Source organism: Staurois parvus, unplaced genomic scaffold (genome assembly GCF_062004578.1).
Source record: "Staurois parvus isolate SC_StPar_1 unplaced genomic scaffold, SC_StPar_1.0 ptg000048l, whole genome shotgun sequence".
Taxonomy (NCBI): Eukaryota; Metazoa; Chordata; class Amphibia; order Anura; family Ranidae; genus Staurois; species Staurois parvus.
The window spans coordinates 4,967,186-4,986,645 of record NW_028317844.1 but is presented as its reverse complement, the minus strand read 5'-3'; the positions used below and the strand labels follow the sequence as shown (position 1 = coordinate 4,986,645).

General features: G+C 40.1%; 1 protein-coding gene across 1 annotated transcript in view; it reads left to right on the top strand.

Annotated features, from left to right (window-relative positions):
- AFG1L (AFG1 like ATPase) overlaps window positions 1-19,460 on the top strand; it is a 154,163-nt gene that overhangs the window by 97,916 nt on the left and 36,787 nt on the right. Inside the window, exon 8 of the mRNA XM_089664829.1 lies at window positions 10,875-10,957. Coding sequence (XP_089520955.1) covers window positions 10,875-10,957 — 83 coding nt within the window. The remainder of the gene's footprint in view (window positions 1-10,874; window positions 10,958-19,460) is intronic.

The following is a 19,460-nucleotide window of genomic DNA, read 5'->3' as shown; positions in this document are numbered from 1 at the left end:
AAAATGAATCATATAATATGTAAAAATTTGGTACTTATCATTCATTAAAGTTTTTTTCTCTCTCTCTATATATATAATAGTTTATTCACATATGCATTTCTACATCGAATTTCAGTTACACCTAGCTTACTTCTTTTAATTCAAATGGCCTTGAAGTCTGTATGCCTGCTTTGTAAAGAATCTTAACATTTATTTCCATTATTGAAATGACACATAATGTTTTCACAATGCCTTGTGAATATGAACTGTCGTGTCACACATTTTATAGAGCCTGTCTTCTGGAGGTGCTGAGAGGAGGAATTTCAGAAGGGGGAGTCAGTACAGAAATCACTGCTTGTGGGCAAAGCAGCAAGGTACCATGGGATATATTGCCCTCAGAAATTTAAAGTAAACCAAAGGAATGAGCAGAGAAGAAGCTGCAAAGCATGCATTCCAGGAAGTTGTGCAAAGAGTTGGCCAGCAAATATGCAGTATTTACGCATAAAAGGAGATTTTTCAAGTATTGGCAGATTGTTGAAAGTAACTATTGACTGTATTCCAATTACAATGCTGACAGTATAAATTGAAAGTGTATGCTGTGACTTTAGATTTCCTGTAAAATTATAAATCTTTTTCATTGAGTAGTCCTAGCATTTAGGCATCTGTCCAGACAGTGTTGCATGATGCTGTTTGTAAAGAACAGCGATGAAAATAAGTTTCATTAAACAATGTAAGTACACTTGAAGCATATAAACAATGATATGCTCAGTGATAAATAAATAACAAAAATCCTTTCCTCAAATCTGTGAATGTAATAAAGTCCCAAAAATAAATCAAAAATCAAAAAAAATCTCACAAATATCATATGTCCCTTTTGAAAAATAAATAAATAAATCAATCCATGTGTCCAAAGTTTGATTCAAATCCTCAGCCTCTTGCAGCAACTTGATTTACCTCAAAAACAAAAACATAAAGACCACATAGTGCATTATCCTTAATAAAGTAAATTAATGCATGAAAACTATCCAGTGATATTTCACCCAAGTGAAAAAAAGTGTATACATAAAAATAAGACTATATACAAGCACATGTGCATATACACAGTGTATAGTGAAAAACCGTGTATGTGAATCACTCTTTTTGTGCTCAAAAATCACACGCCACAGTGTGCACTTCTACTGAAGTAAGAAATGAATACCCTTACCAATATTCAAAATAGCTTTTGCCTTAATAACAATCACCAAGAAGACTGTATGATGGGATGAATCTTTCTGCCAGTATCCTCAAATTTCACTCTGAACTCATAGCACCATATGGATCCATCCACACTAGTATTGCAGACCAATTTCTACCATATCCGCCGTCCAGATACCCATATATGAAACAAAAAATAGTGTAATACTGCCACACACTAAAATCCAGAAATTGTAATGGTACTGCTTACATTGTTAAAATCTTGTTATCACATGAAATATATAGAAAAACCTTTCTGCCATCACAGATCCAGGAGAGTCCAAACCGCCTATGACAGTCAATATTCCCCTCTCCAAGATGGCCACCGCTCCACTTCCGGTTCCTCGTTTGCGTCTGACGTCACTTCCCTTTGACGCGTTCCGTCATTGGACGTATTCATAAAGGGTCCATATGGTGCTATCAGTTCAGAGTGAAATTTGAGGATACTGACAGAAAGATTCATCCCATCATACAGTCTTCTTGGTGATTGTTATTAAGGCAAAAGCTATTTTGAATATTGGTAAGGGTATTCATTCCTTACTTCAGTAGAAGTGCACACTGTGGCGTGTGATTTTTGAGCACAAAAAGAGTGATTCACATACATGGTTTTTCACTATTCACTGTGTATATGCACATGTGCTTGTATATATTCTTATTTTTATGTATACACTTCTTTTCACTTGGGTGAAATATCACTGGATGGTTTTCATGCATTAATTTACTTTATTAAGGATAATGCACTATGTGGTCTTTATGTTTTTGAGGTAAATCAAGTTGCTGCAAGAGGCTGAGGATTTGAATCAAACTTTGGACACATGGATTGATTTATTTATTTTTCAAAAGGGACATATGATATTTGTGAGATTTTTTTTGATTTTTGATTTATTTTTGGGACTTTATTACATTCACAGATTTGAGGAAAGGATTTTTGTTATTTATTTATCACTGAGCATATCATTGTTTATATTTGTACACCTCTAAGGGTAGGGGTGAAGTGTGCTTAAATAGAAATTGGGGATTAATAGTGATTATTTATTATTATTAACACTTGAAGCATAGTTATCTTTGGTAGACACAGTAAAAAGGGTAAGCACTAAACATTTTTTGTGACCCCCTTTACACTGTTCCCACTCACCTTGCACATTCACAGTTCGCAAGTACATTGTATAAGCCTTTTACATACTGTGAAAAGCAATAACAGATGTGTACCTTTGTACCACACAGAAGAACAAGGAATTGTTCTAAAAATTCCAAACTTTCTCATCTGTTTTGGAGTTACTTGTTAGGATTTCCACTTTTGCAGTCATATTTTGGAAAACCCTACCATATGCCTATGTGTTCCCTTTGACACAGCATACCAAAAAAATTGTTAAAAAACATACTGCATTTCTTACCTTTTTAGATATTTCTTTGAAGAAGGTGTCATGGCAGAATCTAGACTCACAAGTTCAGAGTGAGTCTGTCAAAGTAGAATAGAGTTTCAGCTCATTAGTACATAATGCAGAAGGCTGGCTATGACATTTTCAGCTCTTCGTTAGGATAGACCGTGTTCAAATCTGTCTTGCAACTGATAATGAGATCTGTCATTACAGTACGAACAGGGTTATATATGGCAAACACAGAACCCCAGCCCCCTAACAAACAAAGAGAAGTAAGTAAAGAATTTTCAGTTCTGGAGTTATCAGAAAAGGTCATTTGAAATGGTAAGCAGCACTTTTTAAATATTTTTGTAGTTGTACTCTGTGACTGGCATGGAACAAATATGGTAGATATTACTCCAACTTGGCTGCAAAAGTAGAAATATACTTTAAGCTCTTCTATCCTTTTTTTTTCTTTTTCTTTTCAGTTTTGGGTTGTCACTAGAGCAAGAAGTGAGGGAAAATCCTCCAATGCAGACACTTGTTCCTGTGACAAATCACTGAGATGGGAATTCTTTTCACTTTGGAGCAAGTTTTTGTTTTGTATACAATTTAAAGGCTGTTCCTAACTATGCTTAAACCTGAGAGATATCGGCGACAACAGCTGCAGTGCCTGCGCGGTGACGTCACCAATAGGCTTGCTGTGGGTCATCCGTTGTCAGCTGTCCCTCTTCTCCCCTGAACCTGCTGCTGGGAGCTGATCATGTGACTGGACTACATCACCCTGTGGATAGGTAAGTATAAGCATCAGGATAGTTAGAAAAGGATTTAGAAGGGGGGTTGGAGCAGGTATAAGCATAGGAATAGCATAGGAATAGCCTGGACTGGACTAAGTTAAGTCACTACTTTAATTTATTCACCTTAGAATGAAGACCAAACAAGGGTGAATGCAAAATGTGATTATGCACTGTCTGGTATTGGTGTTGCCCTGAATTCATTATTAAAAACCTTTACAGATTCTTCTCGAAAAACAACTCTCGTTTAACTGTTTATGCCTCTAAAAATATCTGGTTAAAAGACAAATAGAATGCAAATTACATTTCCTCCACTGCTTCTTCATTTCTTGTGCCATATAACAAATTCTTTGCAACCAAGACCTTGAAATCAGATTTTTTTCTTTTTTAATATTACCTCTAATACGTTTTTATTTGTTGACAGACTTCTTTTGTTATTGTGATAAGATATACTGTATATTATTCATAAGTCAGTTTAACTCTTAAAGGGTACTTTGGAACACATTTTTCCTCCAGTTAATGGTAATCACATGCCAGAAAGGACTCTTAGCCAGCTAAAAGGACCTTTTGAAGTTTTTTTTATCACAAGCCATCCCGGAGGTCTGCGGAGAGGCTCCTTAATCCAATAAACATTTCTTTGAGAATATGAATAGAAAGCCAAGGGAGAAGCTACAACAAGAGTGTGTTGAGGGTCATTTTAACCAGTTGTTTCACCGTGGGATTTTCCATATATTACCAAATGAATTCATGCTCATATTAAGCAATGGTCATAGGAGGATAATGTGTTTACCTGGACAAACTTAATATTTGCAGTATACAAGAAGCCAGCACCATTGAAATAATCCAGTGTTATACAGAATGGACAGGCCATGCAAAGGCTGTGAGAATTTCACATAGCTAATAGATCTGTCCAATCCTGGTCTACAAGGGAATAGATAATTAGATGTAATTAGGGTGTATGAATTGTTGTCTCTTTGCCCTCAGCTTGAATCATTTTGGAAGTAAAAACTGCTCGTGGTGTAAATGCTTTGATGTATGAAGAGTCATTGTGGTTTGGCAGTATAAAGGCAGTGTTTTATTCTTCTTACATAATGGCAGCAGTGCATAAAGAGTGAATGAGAATTGCAACCCCCAAATCTGCTCAGCAGCAAGGAACTCTTAGCTTTCTCCAAATAGAATGCAAGAAAAGTTTTCTTTCTTTTTCTTGTTTTTCTTTTTGTTTTTCTTTCTTCAACTTGTAGGTAACGAGAGAAGGAATGTAAACTAAGCAGAGAATCCTTTAAGTCATAGGCTTTATTTTTAACTCTTCCACTATTCTTTATATTAGAGCTAAATGTTTTTTAAGGCTGTTGGCAAAAAATATCAGATTTATGCATTGTACACACACATTACAAACAAAAAAAAAATTGTCAGCTACTGAATACTATATGGTTTTATAGACAATATGGTTATTGAAATCTTGTTAAAGTGACTCTTTATACAATAATTACACTTTGCACCATTTCAATTCTCCCTCCTCCATAATGTGAAAAAAAAAATTCTGTTTATTTACCTTTTTTTTAATTGAGATTTCACCCTACCCTGTGTCTTAATTCCCATCTAGCTGAGAACAACATTTATCTCTGCTTCTGCAGCCTCCTGGGATATCTACATCACTTATCCCAGGAGGCATCAGCTTCCACTGGAGGAAGGGTTTGGTGCATCATCATTAGGGGGCAGCTGCAAAAACTAGGAAGAGACAGCCAGCTCCTGATGACAAAAGAAAAGAAGATGCAGGGCGGTATGGGACTGGATGTGCAGCAGTGGAGCTACGGATTACAACAGAACAGCACTAGATTCATTAGGTGCTTAATTATAGTTAATGAGCATAACCCATTAAAAAAAGGAGGAGGAGATTGAAATTTGTTCACACAATTAGCCCAATATTTAATGGATTTTGGCCAACTTGAATATGTAAACCCTGACAATGAATATATCTCATTTACTCCCTTTTGGTTCTGTTAAGGGGTATGTCAAGTCAAAAAACAGTTTTTCTTCTGTTTCTAGTTTTCCATAGAGTGGGGAAGCATTGGGAACTCCTGTTGGGTTTTTACTGCTATTCAGGGCGCGAGAAAATTTTTCTCACTTCCTGTCAAGGTGACCACATTTTACTACAAAGGAAATGAGAGTAACTCTCCAAACCCTACAGGAGTTCTCATCCTTCTCCACTCTATGCAGAACTTGAAAAACAACGCTGTGGAATACAAAATATAATTGGCAGGCAGCCGCAGCACCCCTTGTGAGTCTGCGCCAGGTGCTTCAGTAGCTTTTAAGGGTCTATAATGGAGGGGGAGAGCAGGTCTAAGGGGTCTATACTGAAAGTGTGGGGGGAGAGCGGCTCTGAGGATTCTATACTTGAGTGGGGGGAGATTTACTGAGGGGCCTGTATTGGCATAGGAGCCGTTCTGAGGGGTCTATACTGAACAGGGAGGGAGAGCAGGTCTATACTGAGGGGGGTGCCTATACTGAATGGTCCATGCTGGGGGGATGTGTCTGTGCTGGGGGGAGGGGTGTCTATGCTGGGAGAGTTGGTCTGTAGTAGTTTTTGCTGGGGAGGATCTGTACTGAGTTGCTGGGGGAGGGGGGTGTACTGAGTTGTTTTCGCTGGGGGGGGGAGGTCAGTCTGTACTGAGGGGTCTGTGTTGGTGAGGTGGTCTGTGCTGAAGGGACCGTCTGTTCTGGGGAAGTTGGTCCGTACTGAGGGGTCTGTTTTGGGGACGTTAGTCTGTGCTGTGAGGAGAGTCTGTACTGAGGGGTTTGTGCTGGGAAAGGGGGATCTGTACTGAGTGACTAGGTTGGAAGGGTGGATTTAGCGATGTTAGAGAGATCTGTACTGTAGATGATATGGGCTTGGGGGGATGATTTGTACTGGGAAGAGGGATTCATTTTAGTTGTAGTCCATAGAATGACCTGTGTGTTCTGCACTCGTGACCCCTGTATTGTAGACACTGAGGGGAATTTATGGAAAAATTGAGCAGCCAGAATCTGAGGCAACTGTGCATAGTAACCAATCAGCTCATAGCTTTCATTTTCAAAGCTTAACTGAACAAGCTCAGGATAGAAGCTAATTGGTTGCCATGTGCAGCTGCTCCAGATTCTGTCTGCTTCAGTTTTGATAAATTCCGCTCATTGTGTTTTAGATTTCGTACGCCTGACCACTGCACTCTAGGAGCATTACAGTCTTCTGTAAGGTCAATTGTGTGTAGAAAAAGATATGTAGTAATGGAACAGTTTAATTTTATTAAAATGAGTGTCCAGCAATACATAATACAGCAGTGCAGAATACCACCAGCTATAGAGGAGTACAAATCCCAGCAAGACATTATACAGCAATGCAGAATACCACCACCAGCTAGAGGACTACAAATCCGGTGTCCCCATCAGAATCCCTTTTACGTTAGGTGTCCCATCAGAGTCCCCCTTTACATCAGGTCTCCCCATCCATCAAGTGTTTCCCTTTACACCAGCTGTCCCCATCAGAGTCCCCCTTTATATCAGGTGTCACACTTTACATCAGGTGTTCCAATCAGAGCCCCCCTTTACATCTGGTGTCCCCATCAGAACCCCTCTTTACATCAGGTAACCCCATCAGAATCCTCCTTTGCATCAAGTGTCCCATCAGGTGTCCCATCAGAGTCTGCCTTTGCATCAGGTTTCCTCATCACAGTGCCCCCTTACATCAGTTGTAAACCCCCCTTCCCCTTTGTACTTCCAGATCTTCTTGTGAATGCAGCTTCTCCTTCCTTCCCTCCTTCAGTCATTTGATAAGTCACATGAGAAGGGGAGAGCGGAAGGACACTCTGCCTTCACTCCTTAGTGCCGGCTGTCTATTGCCCCCTGCAGGTTGTAGGGAGGAGAAAGCCTAATCCTCCCTCCAGCAAGTGTTGGCAGCTGCTCCTTGTGACAGGAGTGAAATCGTGATCACTCCGGTCACTGAGGAGCTGCACCCGCAGCAAAGAACTTGCATTGCTGGCCGACCCTTATGTTTGACATATTTCTATTAAAATTAAGTAGCATTTGTTCATAAGTCACACTGAACAATGTTTGAAAGAGTCAGAGTATTATAGCAAATGGGATAATTACAGATGATTGTGCTTTAGATATGGGTCACGTACAGACACTGCTGTAGCACAGCAAAGAACAACACATGGAAGCTTTGCTTTCCTATTGGGAGATTCTTTTAGAAACTATTTACTGCTAATACTTGAATGAAGGTTAGAAAGGTTGATGAAGTGATACTAAGTTCTCTTGATGTCAGAATGTAACTAATTACCATTGATTCATAAAACTGTCGCAGAGAAGACCTGGGGTTTATTAATCTACTGATCAGCAGACAAGCAGACAAATAAAGAATACATCATTTTAAGTCTTGTTGCTTTTGAATGATTGCCAATTACCCCTGAGGTCATGACCAATTCCTACATAGATTCATTGACATTATTTATTAAAGAGGGGGGAGGTTCTAAATTGGCGTAATAGTAAGCCACAGAATCTGTAAATGTCAGTGTAATTTTGAGGGTTTTCTTTTTTAGTTAGGGAATGCCTTGCCATCAGTAATTAACACCATTCTTTATCTAATTCATCATCATCTTATAGTTTTTATATTCTTAGTGTACATGTTACACAGAATATATATAATTTGAAGATGTCAGTTTGATTCTTTGATTTGGACTATGGAGATCTTGTTCTGAGTCTTAATATTTAAGTAGGTATCATGTTATGTTGTCAGTAATTGTACATTTGTATTAGTAGGAAAAAAAGTTTCCAAGCAAATGCCAGGTTACTCACTGATATTTTTCGTTACCTTTTACTACACTCACTTTAGAGAAGGTATCAGTATATTTCTGATGGTCAGCTAATACAGATTAGTGACCTACACGAGATCTGGTGCCTTGAAGGATCTCTAGGTTACCCGCCAAGAGGATATTGCAGCTTAAAAGTAAAATAATTGTTTGGAAGATGTGGTACAGAACTCATGTAGCCTGATTCAGGTTCTTGGGTAGCTTTGTTGTAAGATACATGATATACAGTATTGTGAAGGTTTTCATTTAAAGCAGCGTTCCAGTCCCCATAATTTTTTTTTTAAACATCTCTCCATAATTATTACAACCTGCACTGTAATATTAGACTAAGTATGATATCATGCTTGTTATGTAAATAATCTAAATTATTTTACATAGATTTCGGAAGCAGGCAGGTTCCATGATGGATGTGGGTATTTGAAGCCTGCTACTGTATACTTCCTGGATTATGTGCTGCTGTCTGTTCCAGCATACACCTCTCGATCTCGCGCCTGCGCAGTAAGGACACTTCATGGCGCAAGTTATTTAGAAGAGGTTGCCATAACAATGGCGGCGACGGCCATTGTTCACTACCTGTATTTATGGCAACCTGTCAATCAAAGGACAACCCTGGGAAGGCAAGTGTGGTCAGCAAAAGGAGACAGCTTGTTTCTGCCTGGAATGGCGTCATTTCCGGCTTGGAAATAACGCAATGCTACAAGCTGGGGGATGCTTGTTGATTCCTGGAATTGATGATTCAATGATCCCAGGAACCAACGGGTGGGCGGATATGATGTACCTTGCTGTGGCGAGGTACAACGGAAGTTCATTTATAATGGCTAAAAAAGGTATGCAAACTGCAAAAAACCCTCCCAAACATAGGGACACCACTAGTGAATACTTTGAAAAAAAATAAAAAAATCGGGTGGAACTCCACTTTAACTAGGTTTTTGGATAACGATAGTAGTAGTTAGTCACATTTAAGTGGATTTATTTTGCAATAATAAATAGGTTTTACCACTTCCTCAGTTTTGATGAGTGTCAGAAACATGTCTCAGCAACTATAAATGATGGAACATGTTTTTTAAAGAGTAACTTTACTTTTCTTGAGAAAAAAAACATTCCCTCTGGGATATTAACAAACTTGTTGCAGATTCCTACCTTTTGTTATTCTAAAGAAATAGCTGTTTGTCTGTGTCCATGTGCAAAATGAATGTGAAAGAGTGACTTTTTCATTAGTGATCAGCTGCTGCACTCGCAGGGCTCTAGTGAGGAAAATGGGAAGGGTCTGAATCCCTTTAGACGTGATTAACCCTTTGTGAGTACCTCACCAAAACTGAAATGTTTGTTGTAGAGGATGCCCAAGATTTGTAACTTAGTGCAGACCTCTGGGAAAATAAGTGAGCCAATCACATAAGTAGGAAATTACATTTCTGGGAGGCATTCCGTATACCAGCTGTGTACAGAAGGCCTCTAGGTTGCCAAATTGCATTGCAGTTTACAGAAAATTACAGTTCTGCAGATTGAAAAGGAAAGGTCATTTTTAATAATGTATATTAGAAAATGGCCTGTGTCGCAATTATTTTTGCTATATTAATGTTTGTAACATATTTTTCCATGAAAATTGTGTTACTCTTTAAAATTGAGGAAGCCATTTGGATAAGTGGTGAAATTTATTCAGTGTTATCGAACATGTCAAGTAGAAGGTGACTAACTACTGTTAGCTCCACTTATTGTGTTACTCTAGAAAAGGGGAATGTCTGCCTTCCAGTGCCCATTGCTTAACTGAGTTGCACATTCCCAGGCATCCTCTGTGCTTGACTATGTGAGCTGTGATGATCAAGCCCAGAAAGCTCTTCTCAGATCTGGCTCCCTGAATGCAAGCCTCTCTCTACATTCTACATGAAAATATTATCATACATATATCCCATGGCAGGCTCTGGACAGTGTCTAAGTAACTGGGCAGTCTCTTGTAATGTGCAGCATGGTAGAACTACTTATTTAACATCGCAATGTTAAAGGCAAATTTAGGGTAGGGATCCAAGTATAGGTGTGCACATGCCCCTAGTATAGATATCTGAAGTGATATATTATTCTGTTTCTCACTGGTAATATTTTACTTTTACAAAATTAAAAATAAATATAAACAAAAAAACAACCACTAAGCACTACAAAAAAGTGAACAACTTATAAAATGGTGGAAAAAATTATTATTTCACAAAGTAATGATCAATAAGGCTTCACGTACACGAGCAGCTCCTAAACTCGAGTTTAGGAGCTTTTGGTATTTTTTTGCCAAAGCTCCTAAACTCAACTCCTTAAAAGCCTGTGTGTCCATCTACACATAGGCTATTAGCAGAGCTTAGGAGCTGCTGCGTTTTAGGTGAGGTTAAATCTCCCTCTCCTGAACGCGGGAGAATCGCGTTCAGGATAGGAATGTATTGACCACCAACTGCGGGAAAACGCAAAATAGCGGTACCGCAGTTGCTTCGATTTGTGGTTTCCCGCGTCCGGTGGTCAGGGTAGACTCGTATACATAGAGCCTAAAAGCTCAGGCAGCACAGACATGTACTTTTTTTCTTTGACTGGAGTAGAATCTGATCATAAGTCCTTTGGATTTATTGTGCTCTTGCTGTTGTTATTTTAGCTATGTATAGCATAATGTATAAATATTACATTTTGTCTTGCAGACATTCTGCAACAGTGTTCAGCTGGACTCTGGTATAGACTATCGGAAACGGGTACTGTCTGCAGCTGGTAAAATATATTTCCTGTAAGTATAACTCTTTTCTGTTCCTCTACATTACATTTGTTTGGTAAGTGTTTATGCTTTGTAATACTGGATATGACCATTTCCTTCGAATATAGGTTTGCCAACACATGAGTCAGAGCCTGTGTCAAAGGGCTTTTGTGCACTTCAAACAGGTTTTCCATTCTCATACTAGTCTATGGAAATGCAAAACCTGCCTGAAGCAGGTCAGAAGGTGGTCAACTGCAGGTCAAATGCATCTGGCATTAAATTTTGAACGATCTCAGAACCATCTCAAACTGATGTCAAACTGATGCTGTTGAAACAAGCCTTTTGACACAGACCCTGTTAGTTTAATTTCCGCATATGGGATATAGCTTTGTTGCATGTATTTGTTTACTTTATGAATCTAACATGCAAGCATTTATCAGATTTTTAAGTGGCTTACATGCAGTGGCTATGTGCACAAAAAAAGAGGTTCATGTTGTCTGATACACTGTCTATTCAGTGGATCTAATGTGTTGCAAGAAAATTTTCCCCACACAATTACACCACCACCATCAGTCTGCAAAACCCATTAACTATTTGTAAATTTAAAGTATTTATTAAAATTGTAGGAGTGACTAAAAAACTGAAACTTCTGCTCATCGCTGCTGGTCCTAACCATTTCTGTCTTATTGTTTTTAACATCAGGATCCTGAGTAGGTAGATTAGTGGTTAGTTTTATGTTCACCAATCTCCCTTTGACTGAGAATCAACCCATAGTGTTCTGTCCTGAGCGCTTCTGGGTTCACAGTTGAGTGTTGGGATGAAGGTTGTCATGGACTGTCTTCTCCAACCACAGTACACAGGACACATATAATAGAACCCTGATGTCTTTATAAAAGGTGGACCTGTCACCATCTGTGTGTTACATAGCAGGCATGTCAGCTACTTTGTGACGGCCTTTTAAAAAAAAAAATAAATTCATTTAATAGAATTAAAAAATACATACAACATTTTGAAACACACAATAGCTGTGCACACCTAATATAAATATATAATTATAGGGATACACAGTCAAAGAGTCCACAAGCATACTGCACCCATTTTCTATAGTGACAGATAGATTAAGGAAAGTGTTTTGCATTCCTTCAGGTTTCACTGTTACACAAAAAAACTTTAAAGTAGAAGTCCAGGCTAGAACTATGTATAAACCTGGGTTCACACTTATCACATATCGCATGTTACTGCATTCCTGTGCAAATCACATGCGAATTCTGTGCGGTGCGATTTGAGCCATACATTTTGTATGGCTCAGATCTCACCGCATCTGCACCAAAAAGGTGCAGGACCCTTTTTTTGGTCTGCTCTATAATCGGATCACATGGGTATTCACACCCATGCGATCCAATTCTGCACATTGCACCGCGTTTTGCAGACCGATTTCGGGGTGTTGTTAACATACACACCCACAGCGGTTGGCATGAACGGGGTGCGATTGTGATGCAGTGCGGAATTCACCCAGAAACCACTGCGAATTCTGCACCACATCAGTGTGAACCCAGGCTTAAACGACTCTGACCCCTTTCTAATTCCTATATGAACTACCCTGTAGAAGGAAGATGCTTATACTTACCTATTCTCACGGTTCTCCAGTGGGCTTTTATGATCGGCCTCCAGAAGGCTGCTTCAGGACAGAGGAGGGACAGTTGACAATGGATGCCCCATGATAAGCCTATGGAAGACATGACCGCCCAGTCGTTTGGCACTCTCTCCTCACCCCTGAAGCTGGCCACTGGGGAGATCACATAACCAGACCAGAGTGCCCCGAGAATTAGTATGTATAACCATCTTGCTTCTACAGGGTAGTTAGTATAGGAGTTAGAAGGGGGTGGGAGCAGTTCTAAGCTTAGTGCTGAATTCCACTTTAAATGTACATGTATTTGTCATTGGTTAAAATGTGCCTCTAGTCAAAACTTTTTTTTTTTTTATGTTTTTTGGCATTGCTGTTTTAGTTCATATTGGAGAGATTTCCCTCCTTTCTTTGTTTTGGCAGCAATTGCAACCTGGACAGAAAGTGATGAGTGAGCAATCCAATAATAATCAGCTGTTTCAGGAACAGAACTTTTCAAATGGGGACACCTGTTCCTTGCTAGCTGCCCAACTTTAGATTGGAATTCCCTTTAGGGCAGGTACTGATGTGAATGTACAATCTACGGCACTATATAAATACTTGTGATAAATAAATATTTCCCTTCATTTTAGAAAAAATTTCCTTTAACTTTTTATGCTGTCTCCAGGTCCGGAAGTCAAGAGAAATCTCAATAGTGGTTTACTTGCAGGAGTTTTAACTATTCCCTACTCTGTAAAAACCCTGGTTCACACCGGTGTGACTTGTCATGCGATTTGGATCTTTCAAATCGCATGACAAGTCACACCGGTGTGAACCAGGGGAAGTCGCACCCTATTATCAGCAATGGAACCGTTCAAATCGGTGCAACTCCGACTCTGTTGGAGTCGCACCAATTTTGAAAAAGTACCTGCACTATTTTTGATGATTTCAGGTGCGACTTGCATAAACATCTGTGCATGGAGTCACATAGATGTCAGGCAAGTCGCACCTGAAATTGCACTGACCTGTGGCTTTGAAATTGTGCTACATCAAGTGAAGTAGCACAATCTCAAAGTTACATTCCGAGGGAACCAGGGATTAGTGTATTTTTGTAGAAAATAGTTTTGATAAATATTTACTTAACCAACATGGATTGTACAGCCTCAGTAATATATAACATTTTTATTAACAGTATTTTACATCTACTTTAAACTATATAATTTTTTTAAATGATTTTTCTTTCTCATCCTTTGAGATAAGGGGAGTCTTATAGTGGTTGTAAACCTCAGCCATGAGATATGGACAAAGCATATCCCTCTGTAGTGTGTACTTGTCTCAATTAAGAGAACTAAGTGTAATTGCTGTCTGCTGATTTGTTCTTTTGCTATCAGCATAAATCACTTCTGACAAGTTTTCCTGTCACCAAAAGAAAAAATGGTGACAGGGAATGGATCTCCAGCAGACTGACAGCCTCAGCTCTTTTTCTGTGAGCTGTGTGAAGGGGGTGTGTCTCTTCCCTCCAATCAGCTCTCAGAGCTCTTCTCACTGCGCTCTGCAGAGTGTATTTCAACTCTCCGCCCCCTCTTTTCTAAACTCTCAGAAAAGCTTTATAAATTGAGCATTTTGAACAGATATAGAGAAGAGAAGACTGCAGATAGACAGGTACAGTTTATAAAGGAGGATTTGTTTCACCTCTGTGTATCACCTCAGGATAGTTCACTGGGTATATAAGGATTTACAACCTTTGGGTTAAAACCAGCTTGCCATGCTAGATTCAGGCTGGATATGAACATTTTTAAAGTCTTTCCAATCAGCTAAGCAGCATGGTTCCCCAGTTTCTCATCTATAAGGGTGTTCTCTTTGTGACAGTCCTGCTGTCAGCAGGGACTACCATCTGTGTTCTAGTTCATGTAAAACTCAGCTATTGAGGTCAGGTCATTGGGCCAGAGCTGAGGCAGTTTTGCTGTCCCTGTCTCTGCTACTCACTGTTGTGAGTGCCTAGCAGGCTTGTGCTGGATTAAGGTCTACTCTGTTTTAAGCAGTATTAAACCCAAAACCAAAATATTTAAATTGTAGCTTACCAGCCAGTTGTGGTGGCTGCACTAGTTTCTGTAATTCTTTTCCCCCTTTGGTGATCTGGCCAGTAACACACTCCCTGTATTAGAGTGCCCCCCTACTGGATGAATGAGGACAGCAGCATTGTCATTCCGGAGGGGGGAGTATAGCGTTAGATGTACTAGCAGATTTAGATACACTAACACATTGAAGCCAAACTTCAGCTAACTCTTTATGAGCCATTACAGCAACATGTTTTTTTTTTTTTGGAATAAAGGTTTTACGTAAATAGAAGTTGATCATTGTAAGCACCCCTGTCAGCGGTAAATGGTTTGTTTCATCCCTGAAATTGCTACATCTGCAAGAGAGCTTGCTATTTGAAAAAACAAATGACTTGCAGGCCAAATCACCAGGTGAAAATAAGGGAAAGAGAGCCTGTAAAAGAAAACTAATTCAGCCATCACATCTAAGAGTTGGAAAGCTGTAGTATAACAAATATTTGCTTTTGGGTTTATTACTGCTTTAAGTACTAGGGATATATTGGTGGTATTTGCTACAGTTGCAACTCTAACTGCCATTGGCATGGGGAGTTACTTTTCTCGTGTTATTCTGTGCTTATTTTTTACTATATATACTTGCAAGTTGGATATATGGGGAAGTCCTCCTCTTCATTTTCTCGTTCATTAGCTTTCATTCCTTACTCCCTAACACAGACATGATGGACTTCCCTGTTCCACCTGGGATCGCTCTAGAGACTGTTTATCAAATGGAGGTTTCTCTGCCACCTCTGAAGAAAGAATGTCAGATTGTTTGAGCCTGCTGTTCTCATTCCCAAATCAAAGAAGTTGTTTTCTCCTTATAGCAGCGTTTGTACCCTTCATTATAACTTCATTAAACAAAAAAAATTAATTTTTTAAATTCACCCTCCTTGTGACTGTTCCTTGTCAAACCATGACTAGCCGTTCAAAATCTCTTTTAAAATAGTTCACTTCACTACTGCAATTGATCCTTTGGTTATAGTACATGTGGCAAATGTCTGTAGCTTTTAATTTCAGCTGTAATGGTTTGTTAAATTCCTTCTGCTTTTTGGGCTCACATGAATCTCATTAATCTCATGTTGGTACACATGGATAAACACTTTGGTTAAGGTGCTTGGCTGTAGAATTCTTGTATAAAAAGGTTCCTTTTTCTTTCATGATCTTCAAGAGACTTTTTCTCTTTGGATTGATTGGTGATACTAATTATCTAGGACACTGCTGATGGCAAAAGCACTCTTTTGCTCAGAAGAGTCTATCGTACAGGCTGCACAGTTGTCACATTTCTTCAACTTCGGCAAAGTTCTCATGGAGTCACTCCTACCTTGGTTCCCTGTCCACCTGCAAGGCCTCATTCACGCAGCCAAATCAGTATTTTTGCTCCAGTACTGATTTGGTATCCAGCAGAAAATTGCATCAGGAGCCCAGGTGTGTGCGGACAGCCACCACCAGGAAGCATGTACAAAACAATGGCAGGTTGACAGCGAGTGCAGTTACCAGCAGCTGTCCTCTGGTATTTGGTAATTGCACACCTTCAGTTAGGAAAAAATGTTCCACCCTAGACACAGACAGCTTGCATCCAGGGACAATCATCTGTCCCTCTCTGCACATAACCGTTCCCTTTGCATTTTCTTCCAAACCCTGGTGAACCGCTGGAGCCGCTGTCAGTCTGTCATTGCTTTGAAAATGGTTTCTTATGGCTGCACATTGGAGTTTTTGCGCATTTTCGTAGGTCCCAAGTGTATCCTCTCGAGTCTTCTATCCCTATGTGTCATTGTCCAAATTCCTGTTGCAATAAGGTTTCTAAGATATTTTTTTTACCTGTTAACTATTCTTTCCTTGCTTGTGTGGATATCAAAGTGGAAACCTACTTATCCTCATTTTTCAGCATTTTAGTGTTTTCTAGGCTTTGCTGTGGGGTACCTACATTACATTCTCGTGACACTGCTGTTGTAGAATACTTAGACAACCTTCTGTTGAAGGAAAAGTTAGTGTGGGCTGTGTTGGACAACGTGGCTTTGACTGTCCAGATGTTACAACAGTTTGGATGTATCCTGAACCTTTAGAAATTAGTGCTGAAACTGTCACATGGTTTGGAATATTTGGATCTAATCCTGGACATAGCTCAGGCTTGAGTGTTTCTTTCACAGTTGAATTTCACAGATCTCAGAGTCCAGCTATCCATTCTAGGAGTCAACCAACTCTCTGCTTTAGAACCTTGGACCTGAAGGAAGCCACCTTTGTCCTGTCTCACTCCAGACCACTGCAACGCAACATTCTTCTGTCATGGGTCTCATCAATCAAGTACCTGAACAGACCGACTTATTTGTCACAGTGGACCAGGTTGTCTCTGGTCTGTTGATTTAGGTATCGGGGAAAACCTTTTCTAATCTCCTGATCAACATCCTGGAAAGTCAGTCGATTTGGCTGTCTCTGAAGTTGGACCATCCTACTGGAAGGTGATTCAGTCAGCCAACGCTATGGCAGTGATATACATCTACCATTAAGGAAGTACCAGAAGTGTTGCCATGGCAAGACAGGTAGCTTTGATCCTATCCTGTTCAGAATTTTTATGTTCCTGCCTCATCCACCATGTACATCCCAAGTGTGGACAGTTAGCAGAGTGACAGCATTTGATTCCATGGTAGTGGTACCTATACCTGAAGGAGTTCCAGGAGCTGTCACAGCTGGAGAATGCTGGATATGGACCTCCTGGTCTCCAGATTCAAACACTGCACTGGTTTGTCTCCAGGTACAGGGATCCTCTGACACAGGGGTCTACAAACTGTGTCCCCCTTCAAGACTGTATCTGGTTTGCAGCTGATGTGCACAGTCTTTACTTCCCATCCTTCCCCCTGCCGTGCCATGTCCTTGGTTGCTATAAAAAAGTTCCCTCTTTCTGTAGGGGTTCCTCAAGGTTCTGTCCTTGGACCCCTTCTCTTCTCCATCTACACCTCCTCCCTTGGTCACTTGATAAATTCCAATGGCTTTAAGTACCATCTCTATGCTGATGACACACAAATCTATCTTTCTACCCCTCACCTCACCCATTCTGTCTCCTCTCGCATTACTAACCTACTAAGTGATATATTGGCATGGATGTCACTCCACTTCCTCAAACTCAATCTTTCCAAAACTGAGCTCTTAGTATTCCCCCCAGCCTGTGTCCCCTCCCCAGACTTATCCATCAAGATCAATAACACAATCATCAGTCCCTCCCCTCATGCCAGGGTGCTAGGTGTAATCCTAGACTCCCATGTGTCCTTTCAGCCCCAAATCCAATCACTGTCCAAATCTTGTAGACTTCACCTCCGCAACATTTCCAAGATACGGCCATTCCTAACCTCTGAAACCACTAAGCAACTTATTCACTCCCTTGTTATATCTCGCCTTGACTATTATAACTCCCTCCTCATTGGCCTACCTAATCGCAGGCTATCCCCTCTTCAGTCCATCATGAATGCTGCTGCCAGACTTACTACTATCCACCTTACTAACCGTTCTGTATCTTCCACCCCTCTCTGCCAATCCCTCCACTGGCTTCCCATTGCCCAACGGATAAAATTCAAAACATTAACAATAACATATAAAGCCATTTATAACTCTGCCCCAAATTACATCACCGATCTTGTCTCCAAATACCACCCAAACCGTACTCTCCGCTCCTCGCATGACCTCCTACTCTCTAGCTCCCTTGTCTCCTCCTCCCATGCTCGTCTTCAGAACTTCTCCAGAGCTTCCCCATCCTCTGGAACTCTCTACCCCAATTTATCAGACTATCGCCTACTCTGCTCACTTTTAGGCGATCTCTGAAAACCTATCTCTGCAGTGAAGCCTATCCTGTCCTCAGCTAATAATGGAATCTTCTACTCTTCCAACCAGTCTATCCCCCACAGTTACTACCTTTTGTACCACTAGCCCCTCCCTCCTAGATTGTAAGCTCCAAGGAGCAGGGCCCTCCTATCCCTCTTGTATTGAACTGTATTGTTGCTGTATTGTCTCCCGTTATATTGTAAAGCGCTGAGCAAACTGTTGGCGCTATATACATCCTGTATAATAATAATAATAGAACATGTTTGCCCCAGCATTTATAGGAGGACAGAACATTCTTCATCTAGACTTGCTTTGCTTCCTAGCTCCTGCCCTGCTCTTACAAAGCTAAAGCCACTCTGTAAGCCTTGTTACAGAGGTAAGAGGGTCAATGATGGGGACTCTGATATGAAGGTGAACCCTGATGATAAGGGGTGGGGGGGGGCTCTGATGAGGAGTCTGATCTAAGTAGGACCTTATGAGGGACTCATAAGAACATGTTGTTATGAATAATATCATGTTGATTACAAAGAAAGATCCATCTAAAACCTAGTCATTCTTTTAAAATGTATTCATTTATTTATAAAACTGATTATTTTTCCACCGGTGAATATATGTAAAATATATGTTGTAGCCCTCATACTGAAAAGTTTGGAGACCCTTGCACTAGAAGCGAATGCTCTGGCATCTCTAAGGGATCAATACATCTGGTCCATGCCTATCCACATATTTGAACCCAAAAGCAAAAATGTAATATGTTGCAGCTTACCAGTCTCTGGATTTGGTGGCTGCATTAGTTTTTCTTTTTCAGGCTTTTTTAACTTTATTTTCCTCTGGTGATCTTGCGAATAACACACTTTCTGTCCCTGCACTCACTCCTCTATCTTTGGAGGCAACCATGGTTGTCACATAGGCAACACTCTAAACATGTCTGCCTTTGTTAATCTCCATTACATAAGGGTGTAGAGCTTAGTGGTTTACAGAAAAAATATGATTGTTTTTGCTTCCTGTTCAGGTTATAGTAGAAAAAGAA